General features: G+C 37.6%; 1 protein-coding gene across 3 annotated transcripts in view; it reads right to left on the bottom strand.

The window, feature by feature from the left end:
- MIB1 (MIB E3 ubiquitin protein ligase 1) overlaps positions 1 to 27,891 on the bottom strand; it is an 86,376-nt gene that overhangs the window by 17,301 nt on the left and 41,184 nt on the right. For 2 of the 3 annotated variants that reach the window (XM_066562394.1, XM_066562386.1), the window contains exons 13-20: positions 17,607 to 17,739; positions 17,142 to 17,228; positions 14,290 to 14,451; positions 9,348 to 9,529; positions 7,934 to 8,126; positions 5,622 to 5,700; positions 3,915 to 4,028; positions 2,703 to 2,803 (exon numbers count right to left, since the gene is read on the bottom strand). In XM_066562394.1, coding sequence (XP_066418491.1) covers positions 2,703 to 2,803; positions 3,915 to 4,028; positions 5,622 to 5,700; positions 7,934 to 8,126; positions 9,348 to 9,529; positions 14,290 to 14,451; positions 17,142 to 17,228; positions 17,607 to 17,739 — 1,051 coding nt within the window. The remainder of the gene's footprint in view (positions 1 to 2,702; positions 2,804 to 3,914; positions 4,029 to 5,621; positions 5,701 to 7,933; positions 8,127 to 9,347; positions 9,530 to 14,289; positions 14,452 to 17,141; positions 17,229 to 17,606; positions 17,740 to 27,891) is intronic. The other variant, XM_066562402.1, reaches the window with a different exon arrangement.

Raw genomic sequence — 27,891 nt, 5'->3', positions numbered from 1 at the left:
CGCAGTATTAGAAGATTGCCCTATTTCTCCTGCTTAGTACAGAAGCACAGTATATAAAATATGTTAGCTGTTTAATTTCTTTACATGATACTACCTTAACACTTAAGTTACTTCACACAGTAGGAGGACTCAGCTGGCAGAATAACAAGCTTCCTGTTTGCTACACAATTCTCTTCTGACAGGCTTTTCTCAATAAGTTCAGCAGTTTCCCAGTGGGGTATAAGCCCAGATAACGGAGTTTTATCCAACTCTGAAGGAGAATTCCTTATTTAACCACTTTGCAGAAAGTTCACTGCAAGCCTTATGCCCCTTTTGGGCAGCAGAAAATAAGAAGTGAAAAATAAGTACCTGTAACTATTATATTATTTGTTAGAACATCCTCTGCATGAAATCCCATTTTCATCTGCTTGCAACATTTGACTCCCATCTTTTAAAGGAAAACAAATAGTATAAAAAGGCACAATGCCTGTTCTATATGAGAATTAATTCTTCAGGTAAGTACTCTGGGAAAGTGCCCATTGCACCTTAAGTATAACTGGGTTTGCAACTCAAATTATTTTTCTTTCACTAACAAGGTGTTTTAAACTGCTTGAAGTATGAATTCCTCACTACTAAAAACAGTTTTTACAACAATATACAGGTGCACAGTGACAAAATAAATTTATTTTTTAAGGAAGAAGAAAGTGATGTAAGTATGGTGAAGGAACATACGTAAGATATTAGATGGATGATGATGATTATGTATGAAATGGAGTGAAGGTATTGCAATTACAGTCAAAAGGGTTCACATTCAGGGAATCCCTGACGAATGGTGTGGTCATCAGATGTGGGAGATTCTGTTGACATCAGCATCACTTCTGCTTGGCACCAGAAATAGTTTTAAAAGCTTGCTGCACTAACATATTAGATTATCATTGAAGGTATGAGTTGAAACAAAGGCTTATACCTGCTGAAAGAGAACAAATTAATTTTAAGTAGAAAAATATCAATTGAACACGAAGACTGAACTATTACAGCACAAATCAAAAGAATATACAATTATTCCGGAATGCTGTGCATAACTTCAAGCACAAATTTAAAAGATGAGATGATCAATTTTAATCAAATCTGACTTGCTGCTCACAAGTACGATACAATTTGCCCTGTCACAAGACTAAGCACAAAAGACACTGAAAACACAAGAGTCTCAAGCCAAGAGGCGTACAAGGAATAGCCAGAACCATCTCCTTCTAGTCAGAGGCACTGAACAATTCTGCCTGTTGGCTAGCAAAATCCCAAAGGTTAGATAAAATCAGAGAGAATAAAATAGCACCTAAGGAAAACTGACAAAAAAAGCCTGAGATCACATCTAATCAAGAAGAAAAACTGTAACAAAGTAGTTTTCTTTTCACGTGCCTATACATAAGAATATCAGCATAGGCAAACAGAACTCTGATCTTCTATAACTTCTAAAGTATCCTGAAAAAATGTGTCTGAAGAAAACAGATTACTTGCATTTAAGCATGCATCTGGCATCTTGTGCATGCACCATTTCAAATGCCAAAAGAATAACCTTATTCTTTCCATTCAATGCTAAAAACTAAAGCAGAAGCTATATAGTGGATGCAAGCCATCAGATGACAGCAACGTCTGGATTTTCCAGGTAAGACAGAAACGCATTTTCAAATTACAATTTTCAATCTTGCATGTTCTTTACAGATAAAAACTACACAGGAAAGAGTTTTGAATTTCTGTGACTGGGGTGCTGGCCCAGTCACCATTATGACAGGAAAAGCTCCTCACAGACACTCAGTTGAGCATATCAGCTCTCAAATTTAAGGCATTTTGAAACACAGGTCCTAAAGCTGGCAATCTAAATGTTCTAGCCCAAGCTTTCATGCACATGAACAGCTGAATCCAACAACTACCAGGACTAGATGTGATACTGCTATCACTGAAGTATTATGGACTGCTGTAAGCCTACTACAGGAAAAGGCAAGCTAGAACACCTCAGTTTCCTGTAGCCATGAAAAGTTTCTTCCAATTGTGTTATACACAGGGAAACAAAAAGTCGCATTATCAGGGTTCTAAGAGAGTAACCTCATTCAGTAGTCAAATGCTCCAGATCCCTTACTGCTGAAAGATCTGCAAACACTACACCTAATTACAAAGATAAACCTTAACATTTAAATTCCAAATATTTAAATTACATGTATAATATTTTCAAAGTTTTAACCTTGCAGCCACACAGTTCTTTGAAGAGTGTGTTTGCTATACCTTTCATAAGACAGATAACTGTCAGATATTGTTCCAAGGCAGTTAATGAACAGACAAGTCAAGATTAAGGTAGATACAGAATGATGAAGATGATCTATTTTTATCACTGTTCTGTGAAAACAGTTTTTTCTGTACCAACACATTCAGGTCAGCTTAACAGTCAGAGAATGTACTGGCTGGGAAGAGCATCCTTTTTCAGTCACATCAACACACATGCTCTAATAGATGGATTATCAAACATAGCCAATTGATTTTTTCTTTTAATCCCATACATAGAGGACATACAAGTCACATCCCACAAAAAATACTGGTCTTCCAAATACAGTTTAAGACCTGATGCACTTCAACATATCATTTTGCTTTAAATAATAAAGGATGCATTGCCATTTTCAATCAAGTGGTTCTTGCACTTAATGGGTCTTACAACTTTTATCCAGCACTTTTACCTGTTCCTTGATGTCTTGCAACTGTTGCTGCAGCTTCTGTACATCTGCATTGACATTAGTGTTGTCTTTGTCCTTCTGCAAAACTGGAATGTTTCCACTTGCTGTAACATTAAAAGAAAATAAAGATATGTGATTACGCAGCAATCTAATGAACTGGGAATAATTATTTCCAGTGTCACAGCTACAATTTTCAATTATCTGAAAAAAATGTTAGTCAACCATCTTTGATAATCTAATTAAATTCACTACACCCTCACTGCAGCTCAACAAAGAATTTGAGTTTAGCAGCAACACTTCTTTGACAAGTATTTCCATAATAATGATGCTTGTAGTCCCTTAATGTTCTCAGAATTCTTATTTGTCAGCGAAGTTCCTGACATGAATATTTTTTGCATATGTTTAAGAAAAAAAAAGCCAAATTCCTTCACACTGAAATGACTTTTTTTATCTGCAGAGATGATTCTATTTGGTGTTCAAAATTGCCCAAGTGTCTTAGAAGCAGTTCATTCAAAATTTGAACAAGCTCAGATTAATAGTCCTCTATTTGACTGATCTGGGAAGCAATGGAAGAAAGAATTGTCAAGTCTTGAATTTCCAGTGAGTACTGAAAATCTGATTTTAATGAGTATTCTTATATTTATCTATATCAGAACATTATGACAAGAATGAACTGACATCCCATTCTCATAAACTCAACTGAAATATAGTGTAACACATATACACACACAGAGCCAATACAAATAATTCATAGAAATTACTCAAGTAAGTCACAAGAAGTTTAAAAACTAGTCAAAGGAGGAGATGTAAAACTAGACATTCTCTCAGGAAAGTTGCTTGTACCTAGATACAAAATACTTACCATTACTTCAGAGTACCAGAAGTAAAAAAAAAAAAAAAAAAATTTGCTCATTTGCACAATCACAGAAAATCTTCAACTTTTACTTCTCAGGGCATTAGTAAGTGGCCAAGTCATCACACGTTTTGGATTCTACTCCGAATGCCAGAAGCAACTCTCCAGTGTAATGACTGGTGGTGTTACCACAATTGCTGCTACTGATGCAGAAAGTAGTGCAAACAGCAAAGGGATACCTGGGTTAGCACTGTTTTCATTAAACTTTTCTTCAGAAAGGAGAGAAATATTTAGATAATTTGAGAGAATGAGAATAGGTTGGTGGAGGAACAGGAAGGAGTATGGGCTCTGGAGTCACTCACAAATATCATCACTGGTATCTTCTGTACCTTTCCCTCCGCAGCACATTATGAAAGGCACTCTTCGCTCAACCACTGCCCGACACTGTACACATTTCTTCATCAAGCTTGCACAATCTGAGGGAACAGAAAAATAAATCAACTCTGAATCTTCCCACTTTGTTTTTCTTTTTTTCCTATACATGAGTTTGTTTATTCAGAGTAACTATACAGCAATTACTTAACAGATGCTTATAATACGAAGAACTACTTCAGTTTATCTCCACATAATTTTCTGCAAATGACACCTAAATAATGTTCTTTTTGATGCTGAAAGTAATCTATACTCTATCTCCTTTTAAGGTATTTCAAGTGAACATGTTCCTCTTTCTCCAGACGGATGTCTAGTCCACAAGAATTTCAGATGTTAAAAGGTAATCACACATTTGAGACCAGAACTTCCAAGAATGTAATGACTATCTGGCTATCTTTTTCTTTAGAACAAAGGATCTCACTAACTGCCCTAATGCTCCAGGGGCAAAGAGATGCAGCTCTTTACCCTTAAGAGAAAACCTACATATTTTGATATAATCCTAGAAAGGGGGCTGTAATTTTCTACTTAAGGCAAGTTATTGTCTCATAAATGCTAAAATGTTACTGTGAATCAAGAGAGTGGGTCCTACAAAATACACAAACTTGAAGACTCTCTCATCCTGCTTGAACAAGATGGCCAGAAAAAAAATCTGGAAAGAAATAATCTACAACTGTTAAACCTTCTGCTGTCCTCGTTACAGCTTAGACTTGGTGACGTGTACTGCGCTGCTGAAATCCTTCACCACAGTCATCAATCTTTTTGTTGTCTTCTTTCCTGGGATTCAAAAAAATTTCTCTCATCATCTTTCAACTGCAGACAGTGAAAGAGGCCAGATCAGGCTAACTATAGTCAGTGGTTTGATGTCAGCTGCCTCAGCTAGAACAGAGGAAGAAACCAAACTTAGCAAGTCCAAGCAAGCAGTTACTCATGGGAATGATTACCTTCCCTCTTGTGTAGATCCTCATCAATAAGGACTGCTATTCTCTAGGGAAATGACCCTTCAACAAAACCCTGAAATGTCTGGAGACAAGGTGATAGCTGCATTCTCATCCACTTCTACTCAAAACCAAAAAATTTCTAGAGCTCGCCTACCTATTTTACCATTACACAAGATAAATCAAAATGAACCATAACTGCTGCTCTTTGCAAAGATATATGATGTGACTTCTGGGGCAAAATACAGCCCTTGTGCAAATCTGTAGATTAATAATGAAGCATACTAAGTATTTATAGACAATATTTTTTATAACATCATTTGCAGATCTGAATGCCTTCAAAAAGCTGCAACAAAACAACAGAATTAATTCTAATTACTACCAAAGTGTTAATGATATACAGTAGGCTTCTATTATGTGAGAAAGCCTACTCACAGTTAAATTATTCAGATGACAGAGCACACACTTTCTAAATATTTGAAAATCTCCACTTTGTCCTCCAATTAATACCAGCATGACAAATGTCAAAATTCTGATGATCACACCAGACTACCAAGTAAGTTGAACCTGAAATCAGATTACTAATTGTCACTGTTGCGATGGACACACGACATACACACACTTGTTAATGGTTTTAGCAATCTGATTAAAAACATTCTGTCTCACAATTACTTCCAAAAGAGGTTTTCTAAAGTTACTTACTCTCACAGGCACACATATGACCACAAGGTTGGAAGAGCACTGCTGCCTTTTTGTCTGAACATACTACGCATTCTTCAATCTGTGAAGAACAACATACACACGTGAGCAAAGTGCATCTCCTGCTCTCTACATTAATTTGCAAGGCACATGGGCCTAAGAATCTCCATCTAGTGGGGTTTTTAACACATTCAGCATCTCAAAATACAACTTAAATAAGTTATCACACAAACTTCTAAGAACAGGTATTTGCTGGCAATTTTTACACATTCAGTACAATGACAGGCACAGAGAAGCATTTAGAATACCATATATTTATTTTTCTTTTCTCCTTCTTTATTCCATCAAGGATACTTAAATCAGGGTTGATCAGACTGGAGAAGAGAGTCTCCAGGAAGATGTTATTACAGCATTTCTGTACTCAAAGGGGGCTTATAAGAAAGATGGGAACAAACTTTTTTGCTGGGCCTGTTTCAGTAGTACAGGGGGTAATAGTTTTAGACTAAAAGAAAGCCAATTTGGTATAAGAAAGAAATTTTTTATTATGAGGGTCATGAAACACTGGAACAGGTTACCCAGAGTGGCGACAGATGATCCACCCCTGGAAACATTCAAGGTCAAGCTGGACAGGGCTCTGAGCAACATGATCCCATTGAAGATATTCCAGCTCATTGCACAGTATCAGATGTCAGTCACATTACTGATTTTAAAGGCCCCTTCCAACATTCTATGATCCTATGAAATTTAACTTAAAAGGTACTTTTACAGAAATGTTTTAATATTCTGGGCTAGGCTTTCTCAAGTCCTTTTGTGTGAGAGCTGTATATATCATGGAATCATCAAATGGTTTGGGTTGGAAAGGACCCTAGAGATACTCCAGTTTCAACCCCTGCCATGGGCAGGGACATCTTCTACTAGACCAGGTTACTCAGGGCCCCATCCAACCTGGCCTTGAACACTGCCAGGGATGGGGCATATGCAGTATGATCAAAGACATCACATACAATTCCATTTTTACTGGCCTGCACCACCTCTTTCAGTTCATAGAACTGTTGTCCTGATTCATTTATTTCTTGGCCTTGCGGTTTTTATACAGAAAAGTATAAGAGAAGTATTGACCAGATATTCCAATCTCTCAAACTAATTCAGCAAAAGAAATCTAAGGAAGGCTATCCATAAAGCTTAGCTTTCACCTGGGAAAGCTGATTTCCATAGAGTACCTTCTTTAGATGAATGAGTAGGGGCAGAACCCTCACTTTGCTACTCCAAATCACCCAGTGGCAGACCCTTTCACTGACTGTAAAGAAAGTCTAGAGAAAAGGAGCTCCCACTATGTTAACATTTGGCTTTTGAACATACACAATGCAGAACAGCAAATAGTATAAGAAGAATAAGAGAGTGAGTAGTAAAAACAGTGCAACTTTATATTTACAATTCTTATACTTTGAGATGGAGGAAAAGACAACATACTACAGAAGCAGACTAATCAAATATGTTTGGAAAAAGCAAAAAAAAAAAACAAAAACAAAACCCAAAAAAACCAAACAGGTTAGGTTCCAAAAAAAACCCCAAACAAAGAAAAAACGCCCCAAAGCCAATCTAAAAATCAAACATAAATCCAAATGCAGAACATGATTTCTTTTTTTTAACAGCTAAAAAAAAACAGGACAAGACTTGGTGATTACAAGGAATAAAAGAATACTCAAACAGAAAAGCAATGGGGAGGTATTCATATAGTCAAAACTATTTGTGAATAACCATTTGAAAAACCTTGGTCTCCAAAATAGGGCATGACTGATTGATTCTCTGAAGGAAAAAGACAGTGTAATGAAACTCATGTTTCCAAAGAAAAAGAAGGTGAAAGCTGAAAGTAATTATTAACTACAGAAACAAGCACATATTAACTCAGTTTACAGGCAAATCATCCTTCAAGTAGCCCTAAGGAATAGAAGAACTCAATATTACTGAGGGAAATTGTATTTCAGAAGAAGCAGCAATTTATCTTAATATGAAGAAAAGATACCATGGCAGGGGGAAAATAGTCTATTTCAATAAAGCATCCTCACGTGACTGTATTAGGAACTCTGAGGACCTGAACAATGAAGACATTGCAAGGCAGGGAGAGGTAGGTATGACAGGCAAAGAGAAAAGAGCAAGATATCATTATGATGCAAAATTCACTCCATCCAGTGAGACATGTGTAAGGCATAATACCACATAAAATATGTATATTTCTTTGACCTCTTTTTTACCTTTTTTTTTTTTTTTTTTACTTTTCCATTATAAGAGAACCAATAAATTTCAGAGGTTTTTACCTTTGTCCTAGACTGAACTTGTTCTTTACAGATGAGGCATTTTTTCACCCGTGGTGAGCACAAGGAACACGTGGCAATGTGGCCACATGGGCCAAACAGAGTGTCTCTCTTCATGTCTGAACACACCATACATTCTTCTAAGGTTTCAGAATCATTGTTGATCATAGATGGACTTCGGGAACCAACCTGGCCACTACAAAGAAACCTTGCAGTCAAACTTTTAATAATTTAAAAGACCTCACTCAAATTAAAATGCAGATCAACTGGCTGCTTCTACACTCCTATGCACTCGGGCATCAATGTACAATCATACAGCCATCTGAACTACCTTTTCCCAGAAGTACAGCTGACACTGCAGTGCAAGATTACACACTCAGATAAGGCATTGTACAGAAACAGGACACACAGGTCAGGATATCGTGTTGTGAGCGTAAAACGTCGCTTTCCCTCGTCCTAAGAGCTTGCTTTACTAACAGAGACGTGCCCTGCAGTGGGCAGACGCAGCCCCCGGGCTCGCCCATCCGCCCCCACGCCCGGCAGTGCCGGACCGGGGCCGGAGCTCCGCGCTGCGCTGGCCCGCAGAGGGCGCGCGTGCCCAGCTCCCGCCATGGGATGGGGCCGGGACACACGGACACACACACGGACACACACACACACAGAATCCAAAAGGAAATAAGCGCCTTACTCTTTACCAGGCAACACCAATAAAAACAGCCTCTCTTTTTCACATTTTAAGAGTACAGTTTTGATTTCCATATAGGAATTAAAGATGAGAATCGTTTGTGGCAACAGGCGGAACGTAACTAGGACAAGGTGAATCCTCTGGTACTGCATAGACCTGATAACATGGTACTTCACTGAAATTGTGATTTCTAGAGACATCAGACCTACCCCCTCGTTCTCTTTTCACAGAATCATACAGTTGTTCAGATTAACAGGTACTCAGTAGGTGACCTTCTCAAAGCAGCAACAACAGTGAATTCATATCAGTTTATACAAGGCTTTGCCTATTTCAGTCATTAAAAGTTGTATGGACAGAGATTTCACAAATTTCCAGGCCAACCTGTTTGCAATGTTTCGTTATTCTTCCAGGGATTTCCCCCTGACTGCCTTGTGAAGTTCTACCAATTCCTCCCCTGAAGACTGTCACCTTCCCATTCTCATCTTTCCCATACTAATATGCATGAAAGCTTGGGTAAGTTTCAAGTAATGTATTTCTGAATAGCATTCAGTGTACCATAAAAACCTAAAGAATTAAAAGTAAAAAAAAAAAATAGCCACACACAAAAACCCCCACCAAACTCCCAAATTTGTATGTTTTAATTAGGTATTGCTAATTTCAACATTTTAAAAAAATCAGTTAATCTGTGGAAAGCAGACATTTGGAAACAGTGCATTTTATGAATATACAAACCTGACTTTTTCTTTGTGACATTTAGCCAATGCTTTGCAGAGACTTGGATCAGGGCAGAGGTCGAGAGGGGACTGACCCTTCTTGTTACGAATGCCGAGGTCAGCCCCATTGGCTGCCAGGAAGCAGGCAATAGATGCAGCACTCTTCTTCTCTGCTCCTTGAGTGCCAAGTCCCATTATTAACTGAAAGAAAACAAATATGTAAGCAAGAAAGACTCTCTAAACAGTTAAGAATCATCTGGCTAAAGGAAAGCTACTTGACATGCACACTTATACGTAAATGTGTAAGCCAAAGGAAGCGTCTCTAGAACTAAAATCGAAACAATTGCTTCATTCTGAGTCAGCTATAGTCAGCTTTCTTTTAGAAACTAAAATTCAGCAAGGAATAGTTCTACTGAAGCACTCAATCTCCTGTACACCTATACTCACATGTGAAGTGGCTGTCCTTCTATGTAAGCACTGTAAAGGGCAAAGTTACAGTGGGTATATTCAGAACACACTTCAGTATATGCTCAAATTGCTCAGTTCAGACAAAATGCTACCACTGCACTTGGACTGAAATCACAGTTGAGCATAGAAATGAATGCACATCTACTTTTAGTCCAGTAAGAAAAGTACCTGCCCAAGAAAGACTGAAATTCAGTTACTTTCTCAGCCTGGATGGATTAAAACCCACACACTGTCCCTATCTAATCACATAATGCTACTCTGCCCTTTCACAGCTGTTACTGTATCCTTGTGTAACTGCTTCACAGGGCCAGCTAGAAACACTAAGGCTCACTACCACAGCCCAGCAAGGAGTGGATTCCCCAAAGCATTCTAGCCTCCCAACACCTTTTTGTATTAAAGCTCAATCAGATGAAATGCATTAAGTATAATACAGACTCCAGAACTGCTGGCATCACTAAGAATCCCTCAGCAAACTACACTACACTGTATTCAAAGGAAGAGCTTTGGCAAAGCCAGGGCAGCTCCAACTCAAGGAAACCCAGTTACTTAGGGAAGCATTTTTTAAACCTCAGTCTATATGTTTTTTTTTTTAATTAGAAGTTCTTATATCAATATGTGTCAATGAGGCTACAAGACTCTTGAAAGTCACTTTATGAATTCAGATACTCCACCTGCATTCTCCCTCATAATTAGGTAAGAACAGTACACCTCCAAAGGCTTTATACCATGAAAATCAGTAAGTTATGGAAACAAATAATTTTTTTGTGGTGTTCAGAAAACAGAAAATTTTCATTTATCAATTGAGACTGTTTTTCTGCACTTCAATTGCAGAACTGGCTGAAGCAAAGCAGAGATGTGATCCAGCTTCAGTCCTGGTACTTTGGACTGTATTATTAATCCAGCCAAGGCAGCACAACACCCAGTGAAACTGATTTGCTCCATGGTTGGCAGAGTCATTGTGGAACAGTCATCTACATTAGACACAAAACCCCTAGGTCCTAAAATGCCTCTGCATGCTGTACAACTTGAAAACACCAGGACAATGTTGCATCCCATGACATTTCTCAGGAAGCCTGCAACTTTTCAGGCACAAAGAATGAGAACACCACAGAAGAACCCATGCACAAAATACTCTCCATTATGTCTCAGTGCCCAGTATGGCTGCAGCATACCTCTGGAGGGGGCTAGCCCTGAAATGCATCAACACAGGCAAACACAGCCAATTCACCAGTGAGGGAGAAGTCTCAGTGCAATCCACAAAAACTGTATAAATATCATCTAAGTAATTGTACCTTTGAAGCAGTAAACACTTTCCATTAGTTTCTTTCTTTTAAGTTAGGATTTAGGCGGTGGCATCACTTAAAAGCATTTTAAGAGTCAGAAATACACCGTAAAGACACTTGTATATTAAAATAAATTACACAAAATGACCCTGGGAATAATACAGTTGTTTAGGATAAAAAGTACTCTAGGCTAGAACAGTGCATCTGTAATAAAGCAATTCAAATGACTTTTTTGTGGTGGTGGTGGAGACTATACTTCAGAAAATTTCTCTTCTTCCCAGCTGTAGTCACAACAATATGCTGGATGAAAAACTTAATTATTTAAAGAAATGGGGTTCACTGCTCATAGCACTTGAGCACAGTAATATTTTTCAGAATGGTACCTAAAATGAGTAGGGCTTTGTATACTATCAAGATTGCTCACTACATGCATTTTAAACAGTCTATCAAAAATCAGCTGAAGAAACCTGACAAAAATTGTTTTATGTATAACATAAAATATCCTGAGTTGGAAGGAATTCACAAGGATCATTAAGTTCAGCTCCTGCCCCTGCACAGGACAGCCCCAAAAATTGCACCAGGTGCCTGAGATCATTGTCCAAAGGCTTCTTGAACTCTGGCAGGCTTGGTGCTGTGACCACTTCCCTGGGGAGCCTGCTCCAACAGGCATAATGTTGGCATTCAGAAGGAGCTACTAAAAAAAAAAATCAATGTTAAAGAATTCATTCAATTTAGTTCCATTTATGAAATAAGTGAATGATAATCAGTAAAAAGTATTGTTTCATATTTTAAACAGTGGTCAAAGTAAAAAGTAACAAATCATACAATTTCAATGAGTTGCTGTCTAACCAACTTGATCAAGTATGAAAAAACTCTAAAATCCTGCAAGTGAGATTTTTCTTTTCAGTTTATTCAACTGAAACAAAAATAGAAATAATTATTCCTATTATGTATGTATGTGCTAGAAAGAGGCGCCCTACAGGCCTCAGTAGGTTGGAATCTCCAAGACAGCAGTGCAAAATTAATTAAAATTTAGCCAAGCAAAAATGAGCTCTAAAAACTCAATATTTACAGAGATGTATTGCTATCACATTGCCTAATGAAATCTGATACATTTTGCAACCTTTAAAGGAATTAATGAAGAAGAGTAAAAAAATCTCTCAAAACAAACCCTCAATTTAAGTCAAAACATTTACAAAAAGAAAACCTTACTGATTTCCAGACAAAATTATTAATCCTCTTTATCATCTATTATTCATCACCTGTATTTGCCATTCCACACAAAACAAATTACCAATGTGTCCTTGGATAGCTTTAAAGGTCCAAATGCCTGCACATATTTTCACAGCTTCAATTCCGTCTTTGTTGATACTCAATTTTGGGGCAAAGGCAGCTTAATATTTAAAACTGTTTAATGGTAAAATCTAGTTTATAGAATTTTTACCTTACTGTCATTTAAATAAAGGTAGATAGATACAGGTATTGTTCTCGTTTCCTGTTTTTCACAAAACATTTTCAAGATAAGTTGATTTGCCGATCATCTTAAAGTGTTTTCAGATATATTTACTCCATCTTTTACATTTCACATAAAATAAAAACAAGCAAGTTTTTGTCTCTTCTCTGCCAGAACTTACCTTCCCCACACCACTTAAACCTCCCAAATTTGTTAGTTTGGCAAAAATTTTCTCTGCATCTAAACAAAGTGCAAAGAAATGACCAGTAGTTTGATCACACTAATTAAGGAGAGGAGATATTGGTTGATCATGATTTTTTAAAATTTTAAAACATTTTTAGGTGATCAGAGACACAATGATGAGGGGATTTTTTTGTTTCTCATATCTTTTGCCTGATCTTTGTCTCATTACTTCAATAGAAATGTGAAAAAGTTACACTTTTGTTTTAAACCAAGAATACTTGTCAAATGAAACTAGAGATAAAACTTTATTCTTTAAAATATAAATTCCCCCCCCCAAAGAGAAGTTTAAAAGGTGATGGAAAAAACCCCACTTCTGTTAAAATCCTCAAAACTCAATGCACAACTCTAGCTTCATTGTGAAAGCCATTAATAAGACTGAGGAGAGAAACCAATTTATGAAATGCCAAATCTGAGAAAAAAAATTCCCTTTCATTCATTTCACAGTTAAACACATGAACACAAAGTATTCTAGACAGCTCTCATAGAGTCCATTTCAGATCACAGAAACAACTGAGCTGTCACCGCTCTTCTTGTCTCATTTAAAAGGACACACACATTTTCTTACACATGTTAGTCATATTTCAAATCTCTTTCAAGGCTTATTCCAGTGTATTTCAGTGAGACTCAGTAACCAATTTGAAAAAAAAATTGTACAGTGGAATGATTGTTTTGAACAAAGACTTTTCATAAAGTTGGTGTATTTTTCTTAATGAAACGCACAAGCAACAACAAAAAAATTTCTAATGTTAACCCTCAGTTAAAATCAGAAAAAACATTATACTAATAACTAATGGTTCAGTAGCTCTGATACAACACTATTTTGTCCATCTTTAATATCTAAAGAAAAAAACTGTTTCTTTTTCTCAAGCTGAATTGCTCCGTAATTTTATTTCTCCTATGTCTTTCAGGTAAACTACAAACATCATCTCTATATATGGGGTTCACACAGCTTTTTGGGTGTGAGAGTTTCTTTTCTTCAGTAAAACATTTTGACTTTTATTACCTGGAGGCTTTTTGACTATTGCCTTACTACAGCACAATTTCTGAAGTGAAATCTGTCAAAAATATACATCTCAATAAACATACAAAATTAAGAATGCCCGTTCTAACAGAAAATACTTTCAGAAAGTTAGAGAAGCAACTAAGCAACTAAAGTTATAAAGACATGCAAGACGCTGAATCACAGAAAACTATTTCAGTCTTATTCTGTACTGTAATACTGTTGAATACTCTTTCCAAAAAAGCTACTTTGATTTATTGGCAGCCATGTTCACTACAGAAGATAAATTTGTAGAAATATTTTTGAGCTACATAACCCTTTTTCTTCAAAAAAGGTAATGACTTCATGTGGAAAGCCACATAGAACAATATGATTTCTGCCTACACTGCATTTTAATGCAGAATGTCTACATAAACTTATGCTGCCAAAAACCCAGTCCAACAGTACAGAAGTAGACCAAGAGACAAATATACAGGAGAAAAAAAAAAGGAATAAATAAATGTGTTTTATTTACTGTGTTCTTTGATGGCTCCCAAGCAGTATCTACCTTGCCCACATCTTGCATGTCTTGGAGTTGGCGGAGCTGTGACAGGGTGTGGTGTCTCAGGGCTTCATGCAGGGGAGTATCCCCATCTTTATCCTGAATATCCAATTTAGCACCTGCACGAACTAAGAGCTGAAAAGAGAGAGAACCAAATTAAAAAAAAAAAAAGCTCTCTTTTAGAGCTAATTTAAAAAAATTATGGTTTAAGTTTCTCTAGGAGGTTCAAAAGGGCTACTCCTATCTTGCCACAATTCACAGTTTAATTAATTTAAATTCATTTTCCTTACCTGGAGCTCAGCCCTCAACCAACGCATTTATCTGTCTCAAATATCAAGCTTATTTCAGCAGAAGGCTAATGCTTGCCTGTGCTCTGAATGCTACAAAAGACATAATTTAAGAGGATCCTTTCTACTTCCTTAGACTTTAATTCTTATAAGACAACCTACAAACAATGTAATTTATTAAAGCAATATGTACAATACTTGAGATAGGTATATATTCTTTACTATTAGGTTTCAATGACCTCAAAAATCATCATTTTCACACCATACTAAACTTTACAACTTAATTTACAGTGTCCTCGCATAAGCAAAGTAGTTAAGCATGTACTTTGGTTAACCCTAATTCAGGAGAAGACATAAAAACCAATGACACTATTAAAAAGTCTCTCAGAACACTTTGGAAAGTAATGAACTGTAAGACTTGTCTCTAAGGCTAATTTTAGACACCCGTTCCTATTCACATGACACAAAACAAGCACAAGGCTGCACAGGCCCTCCTATTCCTATGGCCTTTGCATACGGCCCTTCCATAATTCAACCCACCAGAACTTTCTTAAATACACTGTTGAACAAAACAAAGCAACACATGCTGACAAAAAAATACCAACTGCCCCTAAAAATTAAACCCCATCACTGTCGCCATTCAGAAGCCTGTAGGCAGCAGCTGAGGTTTTAACTTCAGTTTTTGAGCTTCTGCTACTCTGCAAAATTGGGATTAGCAGCAGAGACAAAAGGCATAGTCCAAAACCAAGAATATACAAAGAGGGATCTCCCTCTTTGGAACCCACATGCTTGCAAGGAGTTTCAGTTTCTCAGAATCAAAGAACTTCAAACTTCAGAACAGGCTAAAAGGAATTGAAAGCCTAATTTTCAAGAAAGTATCTGCCTGCAATTATTTGAAGCTTATAATTTTCCCCAAACTTCTCTTCCACAAGTGAAATCAAGAATACCAGCTAATAGCTGACACAGTCTAGTCTCAACTTCTTACACTCTCTAAATGGATTTACTCTGGACTAATTTCTTTTCTCATATTCATATCTTGTGTCTACCACTAGCTCTTTACTGCTTTGAGTTTCTCCTGGAATCCTTGACTACCACAGATTTTCAGAGTCTTTGCAGAAGTTTAAAAAAATAATTAAAAAAAAAAAGCAAACCATTGCCCTTTGTCATGGCAGTAGGACTTTTAAAAGAACCGTGCTACCTTTGACCACTATTCCACAAATGCCTGAGGGTACAAACCCAGCCCTGGAAGCTATCCAATAGGAATTAGTTTTGGAATATGGAGCCAACATGTTCTTTGCATGGCTACATGAGCTATTTTAGGACTTCTTAAAGTTAATCCAGTTCTGAAAAATGGATACTCTACAGGGTCATTCACTTAAACATTCTCAGATATAAGCATGTCAGTGAAACACACGTGCTAGTTCTTCTACGTGCCTACCTTCCTGCTCATCTGCTACATTAATATTGTATTCCCAGGTACTGTGTAAATTCCAGAAGGGCACAAGAGTTCACCAAACACAGCTGCCAAATAGCTTGCAGGATGCAAGTGGCACTGACTCTAGGAAACCATTCTTCTGGTAGCAAGCAGTTCCAGATATAGGGCCATATCACATGTTTCACTGTAACGGGATCACACCCATCAGCCTGCAGAGCTGGAGAAACCTTATGGCTAAATAACACTTTAACAGAATGCAGGTCTGCATAGGGGAATAATTCTGTGTAGGCCTGAATAAGAGACAGTTTTCCATACAAGATGATTCCATTAAGAAAAAAAATTACATCAAAGGCCAAGGCCAGGTTGATGTATTCACTCTGAGAGCAGTGAGTGCTCTCTCTGAGCCTCAAAATCCCATGGTAGCAAGGCAAACAGTCACACAGGTCCTGTATGACAGTGCACACAGGCCAGAAACAGCAAGCTACGCCAGACTCATCACACTTCCTGTGCTAGCAACAAAGCTTTGTTGAAGCATTCACTTTTGCAACTATGCAAGCAAAAAACCAGGATAGCATTCCTTTCACCAATAGGGCACTACTGTTCACTGCTTATAGGTCTCCCAAGCTAAGAGCATGGAATGTCAAACACTCAGAGACTGAAAAGGAGTTAAGGTCATAAAAGATGTTTCGTGTTACAATTTGCAAAAGCTACGAGCAAGAACAATTATTCATACAGCAGGAGGCATCAGAAATGCTATTTGAAGATCCCCTTACAGCACCACAAGATTCAGACAAGTAACAGCCGAACACATTCTTCCTTACTAAACAAGAAGGGATGCTGGAATTGGCAACCACACAGAGGAAACCATAATGTACATGTACAAAAATTTAGCATGCTTCAAGCAGCGTTCATATTGCTGACTGACCTTCTGTGCAAGTTGGCAGGCTTCTGAATGAAACAAAATCCAATCAAACAAACATGCAGTGACTATATGTTGTCAAATAATTTTCTGAACGTTCATGAAGTATTCATATTTTAACAGCCACCATCAGCTTTAGCCAAATGCCATTAACCATATGGCTTACTGCAAATAAGATACTTACCCTAACAATTTGTGTATGCTGTCGTTCAACAGCAAGATGAAGAGCAGTTTGCTGGTTAACATTCTGGATATCCAGGTTAGCATTGCCCTGCAAGATATTCAAAACATTAGAGCATTATCACCCCAGCAACTCATCTACAGGCAAGGCAGTCCATTAGGACACCGACTATGACCCTGAATACGATTCCTAGTTAGGGGATTTGAGAACAGAAGAGATTAAATACTTAATTATTCACTGTACAGATGTTGATCTGTTGAATGAAACTAGGTATCCAATTTTTCAGTCTCTCTGCACCATTAGGCCATTGTAACAATCTCAGAGGCAAATTTGACCTTTAGAGCTCAACACGTCCTTCCCTCCTCCACTGCTTCTGCATTGCGACTGCAGGCATAAAGCAGCCAACTATTTTCACATCAGATGGTTAACCAAAGCATGACATTTAAATCCTCCTGAGAAAAGTCCTACCTGATGCACCAAAAGTTCAGCCACTTCCACATGATTATTAAGAGCTGCCAGATGTAAGGCTGTGTAACCATCATCTTTTTTCTCATCAACAATCCACGGTCGTGGTAGCTTGGACAACAACACACGCATTGCGCTGAAAAGCATAAGCAGAGATGGCATAAACACCCCCTACAACGTATGTTGAGTGACAACAGTAGAACAACATTAATCCTCAGAACTATGTACTAGTGGCTAAAATAATTTTAATCTTTTTTCAAACAGAGAGAGTGGGTGAAAAGCTATACCAACAGTTCCAAAGCAGAATATTTTCATGTTCATTTCCTTCTCATTAAAGCACACAAACAAACCATACAATGCCTGGAACACTGTGAGGGTTGGGTTTGTTTTTTAGAAGATTGCTATCTAGCAATAAAAATTACATTAAAGAAGCATTCAAACAAACTCTGAAATGTAGAGAAAAGAATTTTCTCCCTCAAAATCTTTATAGCATCCATTAAATACTTCAGTATTTAATGACCAAGTTCCACTACATTAGATTTCTTTAAAATCATCACTTTATAAACTGATGCCATGGGCTGTAACAGTTAAAACTCAGTTTGTACGAAAGAAAATGGAGGAAGATCTCTTAAGCACAGACAAAATAAATGCTGAAACTGTTAAGTGAGAACTAGTGGGATATTTTCTTAAAATATAATGGTTGACTATAACATACCATGGCAGTGTCTGGTAGTCAGGGAGTAGGGTGGGGAAAAGCAACTTGATTACTACAAGTATTAAAGCAGACTAAAATCCATAAAGTCCAAAGTTAACCTTCAGTTAAGGGTATTAACAACACAATGCTAGATAAACAAATTGCTCAATCTTGTATTCTCTGAGAAATACAGTTTTCATAAGCTTACATGTCTTCACATAGCTTTTGGAATACATAAGTTACCAAACTTAAACCCCTTATTGTCTTATCTTTATAAACAGCATATGCAGCTCCCTTATGACAGTTCCTTAAAGACAAACACAAAACCAGAAACTACTACAATCCTGTGCCAAGAAACCTCTTCTGTCATCTGATGTTTCCCTACTGTTGAAGGAACATGATATCTACAGGAGAAACACGGCTTCTGCACAAAATTCAAACTTTTAAAATCCAAATAATCCTTGCTAATGCAAGTGGAAGCACTCAGTCACATAGTGCATTGCAAGGCAGATAATGTATCTAAATTAAAGAGTTCTTCAAGAGCTCTGGTATCAAAAATGTGGGATCTCAATAATCCTCAGAAAAAGCCTCATGAATTGAACCTCTCAGCTTTTACTTAAAAATACCCTCATAAGGTATGAATGACGGCCCCATCAAGTACAAACTGAACTCCCAGTTCATTCCAATCATATGTTGCCTTGAACATCCACACTGAGGTGGAGTAGTATTCACTCCTAAGCTCTCTCTTAGAACAAGCCAATGAGTTCCCTATAAAAAACCCCTAAAAGTTGTGTCTGGGCACAGATCACCCTAACAGGCCTTCCTTGAAAGCAGAGAAGTCTGTGAGGTAACAGTAAGGAAGTGCATTCCTTCCTACTCTCTGCTCAAATGCTCCCAAAGAAGACTCTGCTTAACAAGTATCTCCATGTTCTCCTGCTACTGAGTGCACAACATAAACCTCTGGTTTCACACCTATGCTGCAGCTGCCAGAATGGCATATTAAGTGACACTTTTTTGTCCCCAGAATCAGAGTGTCTACAGGAATGCCAACTAACCAACTGCATTTTCAAGGCACAAGGTCATACGAACCCACAGGAAACCAACTGCTACGAGAAGCATCCATAGCCAGGCTGCTCTGGATGTTTGTCCTCCTCAGAGTGGACAGAAGCCATTTTCAGCCTCTTAGGATTATTTGTTTTCCTGGCAGATTGCTTCTCACTCCCTCACAGTCCAACTTATAACACAGCAATATAAGACAACAACACTTACCAGACTGTACATTGCTCATTGTGAGCCATTGCTCAGTTTCTATTCATAACACTTTCTACAGCTCTCTCATGTGCTAGGAAGAAAAGACTAGAATACTTCAGAAAAAAACCAAACAATGGCAACACTAATTCTTTGGGAGATTCACTTATGTGGGATTTTTCAAAGTTAGCAATATAATTTAATAAAACTCAAGTTACCAAAGCTTTATGAAATGTGGCAAAATTAACCAGTATAAAGTTGCACTGATAAACATAGTCTATTTTGTAATGCAATGATGCCATATCTTCAAATCTTGGCACCATCAGAACTGTGTTTAGCTGCTTTAGGGAAACATGTCTGGAGCACTATGGTTTGCTTGGTATCTGGGCACACAACCACACCAGCCCTTCAGAATGCTGGGCTACTACAAAGCATACAGTCCCAACAGCACAACAAGCCTTCTATAGTGGCTTCCCACAAGGCATCATGTCATGTAAGCTTGTTATCTTCACCTGCCATGCTCAGTGCTTCTAAAGACCCCATAAAGCTCTTATCTACTGTGGATAGTCTAAAAACACAAAAAAAAATTCCTGAAAATTCCCTATGACTGACAGAAGCAATATGACTGTGAGCAATGAGGAAAAGGTGGGGCAACAATAACCTAACAAAACAAAGAAACAAAAAAGACCAACAAGAAATTTTTCTTAAAACTGCAACTACAATTTGAGGAATACTGTGGAAGGGCATCAACACCAATTACAGCCAGCATGTCTCCAAAGTAGCTCTAGTCACTAAACAAGAAACTGTCCTAACCAACTCAATGATATTTTATATCCTTTTTTACAGTAAGGAAATAAGAAAATTGCCAATTCTACAGATGCACAAAATTTGAAGTCCATTGACACACTTTATCAGATTTCTCAATATGTAAATGTACTTCAGAAATACTATTGACATTTCTTTAATACACCTCATCTTTGAAACAAAAATAAGAAACCAACTGACTCAGCATTTTGTGTGCTGTGAAGAAAAATCACTCATCTTAATATGTGAATGTTATCCTTACCAGATCCTCTTTCAAATCTTTAGTTTGCTGTCTTATACCAGAAAAAATTTTATCTGAAGTTTGACTGAAAAATATTTGGAGATATTTTGCTTTCAGAAAAATGAGATGCCTGCTACATTTCTGAATGCTTTTAAGAGACATTGGTCTTACTGGAAAAGCAGAAGGACCACCAAAACAAATAGCATCTGTATGGAATACATTTTTATCTTACTGTTCACAGCAAATCACTGAAGGGTCAGGAACCACTACTCAGTTGTTTCTTTTTATTCAGAAAAAGACTATATCTTTCTTTCAGACCATGCTGTATTACAGGACAGCAGGCTAGGAGGACTGTTTCATGGAATGACACCTTAAAATTCTGCAAGATATTAATACGCTACAATGGTAAATTCGGCTCAGTGGCTGCATCCTCCTCCTCATTAGATGAGAAGTAGTTTCTTTCAATTTTTACAGGATTTTCTAGAGCTCCTGCCAAAATTTTGACAGCTAAGTGGCTACCATTCAGAGCAGCACTCACTGGAACAGGCATACATCATAAAAAGTCACATTAGAGAATTAATGTTGCCAATTACACATAATTCATGATTCACTCTTCCCCATGAAGTATTACAGAAGAAGCTGGGTTGTATTGCTCTGTTTTGAAGACCACAACATAGATGTGAAAACTGGCTTTCATCTTGCATACATTAAACAAACCACAGACTGCTTTCACTGTAGTTGTACTGCAAAGATCAAGAAATAATCTATTAGTATCCCTGATCATGCAAACACCTGAAAAAAACTTTTCAAACTATCATCTTCAGTGTATTCAACTGTAACAGATTATATGGCTGTCTGAGGAGCTGCAAAGATTACTGATAAAATGCTTAAAACTCTTAATTGAAACACTGAACTTATGCCATTACTATGCTATTTGTACATTACTACTAAAGCATCACCAATAAAAAATTTTGTAATAGGCAAGCTTTGGTATTTGTTGGTCTGCAGTATTTTCAGCTTAACAGGAAGCTCATAAAAAGATTTTGGGCCTTTTTTACCTGGATGCCCATTTGCAACTTCTGAACATTTCTAATGGAACAAGAAGATAAAAACTCCAGTGAGAATTGTTGAGGGAGTTATCTGCAAAGCTTTAATAGGGATAAGCAAATTATTGCTTCTTTTCTAGGCACTAAACACGTGCTCAGTCAAAAAGGACTGAGAAGGCTCATGCGTGCATAGGGGGCTGAGATGGAGGTATCTGCTGCTTTCCCAGGTGCAGCTGCTGGGGCTACCTTGGCTTATACTGCCCAATTCATCCCCATAAAATGACAGCCTAGACTCTAATAGTTACAAGTGATTTGGTCAAAGAACATCCACTAATATGGTGCTACATTTAATTTGAGATGCAGAAGAGTAACAGCAAATGCTGCTGTTGCATGCATCTTTATTTGATCTTGCCACATGAGTAGCACTTTTTTTTTCTTTCTATTTCAGGTTTTTAGAGAGTCTGGAACCACAGCTTAACCTATATAGGACCACAGAATCACTTGGGTTAGAAGAGACCTTACAGATCATCTCATTCCAGCCCTTGCCATGGAAATTCAGCAGCATGAACTCTGTATTTGCAATATAAGATATGGCACAGATCTGAACAATACACTAATTTACTTTCAGCCACACAGAGCACTTGTTTCAACACCAGTTACCAACATTAGACATACAAAAAAAAATTATTCTTATGATGAAAAGTTAGCATATGGGCATTATTCATTACCAACCTACATATAAAATGTTGTGTTTTATGCAGTACTTTGCTCACAGAATTTTTGCAGATGCTCATCAGTACTATCTGAGAATGCAACATACAATAACAGATCTATTTGGAAAATCTACAAGATAAAAGTACTTGTAAACAACATGAGGCCAACGCCTCATTGTATAAAAAAATTCCAGATTTAGCAGTCTTAACTGCAAAAACATCCTTGCACCCTGTTTTAAAAAAACATGAACAAAAACTAGAGAAGATTCTCTGCAAACAACTGCAATTTGACTGCAGAATGAGGCAAATGAAGAAGGTTGAAGGCTTGTGGAATCGTGGTAGGGTGGATTTGTTTGTTTAGCCTTTCAGGGTGTGTTTGTTAAGGTTTTATAGAAACAAATACTTAGGCAGAAAAAAATAGAAAGGCTACTCCACAATCTGCATAAGCACATTTAACTTAAATTCTACAATCCCACTTTTTTCCCTGCACTTCAGTTCCTGCATTATGTTGTCTGTACAGACACATAATTTTCTAGCAAGTGAAACAACCTGCCAGACTCCTGATTTGGCAAGTTTGCTTTCAGACAGATCAATGAGATATTCCAACCTACCTCACAACTTCATGATCACTAGAAGCAATAGGAGTAAGGGAATGACAAAGCCAGAGCTGCAGGGAGGGCAGACCGCCCTTTCCAGAAGCAAAGTCTTAGATCAGCATAAACTTATCAGCAATCCTCTCACCAGAGGTTGTAATGATTCACTGCACTTTCTATTACAGGTTTCTCTACTTTCATGCCATTCTCCTCCCTCAACTCAGGTTTCCACTGTCTCAGTATGACATGGTTTTATAATGTATTTTACAGTAATCCTGGCTTGAAGTATTCTCCACATACACACGCACCACCTCCACCTCCACATACTCCTCTCCAGACTCCTAACCCTGGCTCAGCTAAACCCATTCACCTGCCTCCTGTTAGAGCCTCAAATAGTTGAAGGAACAATTCAGATTTAAAGATAGCTTCTATGGCAAAGTTTTCTTTCAAGACTGAGTAGTCTGACATGCATTTCACAATACAACAGAAGAAAAACCACATTTTACTAAAACTCTTTCTTGTCCTGTTGACTACCACCTCTGCTCAAAAAAAAACTCCCACAAAAAGTGGTCCCGACACAGCATCTGAAAGGTCATCCTCTTCTGCTGGATTATTTCTCATATGGAATAGTACTCCAAGCCTGCTCACTGTGAAGCCAAAGAAACATTTGTACCAACATAGTGCAAGAAGTAACACAGGAGCAGGACAGCACTATTTTTAGCAACCATAAGATCGTAAGTGCACGTCAGCACCCAACTTGAAGCCAAATCAGCTCCCTGATCTGATTTACAGCATACTCACTGTGCAGTACAGAGAACCACTGGAAGAATGAAGAAGGAAGTTTCTATTTCTCAGGAACAAGCAACAGGAAGAGATTATTACCTTAGACTGGTACGACTGAGCACACTGTACCTTGAATTGAGAGTTGCAGATAGAATTCGTATCTGACCAATGGTCTAGTTAGTAAAAGTTTAAGAAGGCAGGCTGTTTCCTTCTTTTTGCTTCTCAGATTTTCAAGCATCTCTTGCTTTTGAAAAATCAGTTTCAATACACATGTAAACAAAGAAACAACGAGGTATATACATTTACATGGAATTCACAAGAACGTAGTGCACAACACTTTGTCTTCAGCGTATAATTATGAAAACAAAGAGAAAAGAAAAAATGTGACTTGAACCAGAAAGCAACAGAAGCTACAGGGTGAGCAGTAACCAAGCACAGGATAAAATCAACACAAAAAGAAGCACCAAGGGAAGTATAAATCCAATATACTGGTCTGCTCAGGACTTTGCAATTCACTCTCTACCCTACCATACTGAACTTTGTAACTACTAATTACATCAATATTAATTGAATGGCATTTTGATTTAATAAGTTTGTTTCATTTTAGATTGACATATTTTCACCTTTTTCATCCTTCTTGCTCCCAAACAAAGATTTTGTCTGCAAAATACAAAGTCTCGAAGTATTTGGGTTCCCGACTGTTGTATTTAAATGCTAAATTTCAGTTATTCTTTTTTAAAGAAAACATTGCATATACTCCCCATGAATATGAAAATCTCTCTTCATATTTTGAATGTGCACTTATTAGTCTTGCCATGAGCCAATTTTGTAAACATGAAAGATTAATGCAATGAGCTGTTCCCTTGATTTCTTCTTTTTTTCTTTTCTTCTAAAACGATTCCGTTTTTTTAAAGAACAGTAGCACCTAATTTATATATGCATTTATTTTCTTTAGATGCAATTCTATAGATAAGCATTAGGAACAAAATACTATGGCATTATTAAACGTAATGGTATGGAATTATATGAATTTACTAATTAAATTTTTTAAAATAATTTCTAACTTGATTTGAATATGGAAATGCAGGGGTACAAATGGGCACTGACTTCTTATTTATAAAATAACTGTATGATTTGCAATTGAAAACTTCGACTGAGGCTGCTCAGACCTTGGGTTAATCGACACGTTAGTCACGGCATTTTTCAGTGATCAAGAAACCAGGTTACACAACCTGCCACGGCAGCGCAGGATATTTATTGTTCTATATCTGTGTGAAGTCCCTGCCTTGTTACTAGCAGGGCTGCCTTTTTTTTTTCCCTCTCCCACTCCTCCCCCCCCCTCCCGCCCCAAACGTTTCTAAGTATAGTGACAACCTCATCAGGGTTTACTAGTAGCAGCGCAAGCTCAGTGAAAACCTGGGAAATCTAACTGGAAACATGAGAGAGAGCTTTATTTGGCAGTGCTAAAAAAACCTGGGGACAAATGGCTAAGCGGCGGTGGAAGTGCAGGCTGCACAATCAATAGGCAGAGAGCCGGATAGAGGCTCCCTTCGCTGCCGGATCGACAATCGACAGCTGAGAGACTATTTTTTGCAATGGTTGACTAAATATGGTCAGGGAAGAGAGAGGCACAAGAGAGCCTGTTTGCCTGGGAGTGCATGTTTCAAATGCTTAGCTGCCTATAAAGCCGTAACAGTTTTGCTCGTGCCCTCTAAGTGGGAAATACGGTTGGTGACTTCTGTAGTGTGTGTGCGGGAGCCCTGACCTCGCGAGCAGACTTGACCTCTGAAGATGGAAAGTAGCTTCAACACAGACCTGCCTACAGTTAAGCCTGGAAACATAACCTCAAGCAAGAAAAGATGCAGTGCAATATCTAAGGAACTAGAAGAAACCAATATTTGCCGGGGGAGGGGGGAGACGATCGCTATTTTTTTGGTGCCTCTTTCTAATTTTTTTTTTTTGGAAGCAACTCCAACTTTTGGGGGCATGGTTTTGTTCTTTTGTTGGGTTTTTATTTTTCTTTTTGCCTGTGATTATCTTCATCTGACAGTGGGCTAAGTTCACCTTCCCTTGGCTTCCTAGCATCTATCCTTGGAGTCTTAACTCTCAGTCCAGCAGACATAAGGTATAATTTCTATACAACATCATCCATATTTTAGCATTCAAAAGAAAGGAAGAAGGTGCCAATTAGGCACTCATCTTCATGCCTTTTATTTTTCTTTTAAGTTTTATCTATTTAAGGTGGTGAGGTACTGTATGCACCGACATGCGCCCCCCCTTGCCTCCCCCTCCCATGTAACGAAGAGCTGATTCAGCGAATAGAGTGAGAGCACTCAGGATGAGATGGCTGCTGCTGATGTGTCTCTAGGTCATTACCTCTCTTCCAACTGCAAATGCTGCATGATACTAAGCTTACAGGTAACAGAACATCAGGAGACCTGCATTATTCTGCACGTTTAAAGGATGCCTATGACTTTCTGCATGTATATCTTATTTACTAGACTGTTTTTTAAATTGTTGTATTAATCCCTCTACTCTGGGAACAGCTTAATTTTGAGTGTGCTAAAGTACCAAGCATTTGTAGTGTAAAGAGCAGGTTGAAAGAAAACAACTGTTAGTCCAAATTTCATAGCAAAAAAAAAAAAAAAAAGGAGAAAACCAAAAAAACCAAATCCCAACTTGCTTAGTAGGTAGAATTCTTTTTAAAGAAGATAAACAAGTAAATTGCAATGCCATTAACTGGTTGTTCATTTCAGTGAAAAATATTCTTATCTTCCTATGCACAACTAAAAATGTACAAACTTGAAAAAGAAAACCTTATAAACAGTGTTGTAGTGCAATGCTGAGCTCTCAAATAGGTCTCGGCAAAATTTTCAAGGTGCTTTATATCAGACGTACATGAAAACAGCCTACTTAAAAACTAGAATGTGACTGCTGTGATTCTAATGCTGCATTGCTGATTCTCCTTGTACTACTGTGCTAGCTACTGCTACACTCTGATTTGCTCTCTATCAGCTGCACTAGGTTTTTGTCATGAGCTGCAGAAATTCTTACTTCCTCTGCTCTCAGCTTTCCTTACAACTATTACAGTTACTAATTGTTCAGCTTATTTCAAATTCAGCTTCTAATGCTATACAGACAAAGCTTACTCATTACTGTAACCCAAACCAACTCCTGAAATACAGATTAAGCAACCATAAGCTATATCTGACAGTCCTTCAGAAGTCAAAGCTATATTGCACATCAAATATTTAACCACTGCTCCAAACCAAGTCGCACAAAATCTTACAAAACTTAGGCTTTGTTTCTATGAGGGTTTTTGGTTGGTTTGGATTAATTTTTTAGTTAATTATTTTAGCTGTCATAAATATTTCAAGGGTGGACAAGACTTTGACTGAAGCAGGTGAGTGCCAGTTTTAAAAAACGAGAAAAGCTGCTTGCAGAAGTGTTGAATAGGTATTAGCTTTCACATGTGACCTTCGGCCTAACAATCCAAATCCTGTCACAGCAGTTAGAGGTTGTTTTCTTAATTCAATGTCATCATCTTTAGGATAAGCAGGATCACTGGTGACATGTGCTTTTGTGTTTGGGTTGGGCTTTTTGTGGGGTTTTTTTGTTTGTTTTGCTTTATTTTTTGTTTTGTTTTGTTTTTTAAATCACTCTGAAATACAGTGTAAATAAGGATAAACCTGCAAAGAGTTTGCAGAATAATGGATGGGATACAAAAAGCATAGAGGTGGGATTTAGGGTAAGAAAATAAGTTTATAACTGCTATTTTATATCAGTCTGTGCTTCCCTTCAGGATACTAGATGCAAACTGTACCCCAGCATGAAAATCTGCTAGAAGACCTGGGAGGAAGCTGAAGTTTTTACAGTGGACTACAGCTACTAATTCTAAGAAAAGACATTGCAAACCTACCAGCGATTCAACTCTCTACTTAAACACGGTCACTTAGAAGAGCAAGAGGCTGCAAAAATATGGAAAATCACTTCTAACATCAGTGCCATCCCAAAATAATGAACTATGTCCAGCTTTAAGACACTGTGCAGGTAAATTGCATTGCAAAGTTCAGTTAGCATAGTAAGTTTATTTTCTACCATCAGTTTATCAGAACTGTTGTCCTTCCAAAGAACTGTTAGCCAGTTTTACCTAATGACAGCAAGAA

This window comes from Molothrus aeneus, chromosome 1, assembly GCF_037042795.1.
Source record: "Molothrus aeneus isolate 106 chromosome 1, BPBGC_Maene_1.0, whole genome shotgun sequence".
Taxonomy (NCBI): domain Eukaryota; kingdom Metazoa; phylum Chordata; class Aves; order Passeriformes; family Icteridae; genus Molothrus; species Molothrus aeneus.
The sequence above is the reverse complement of the archived record's forward strand: the minus strand, read 5'-3'. Positions and strand labels throughout refer to the sequence as shown.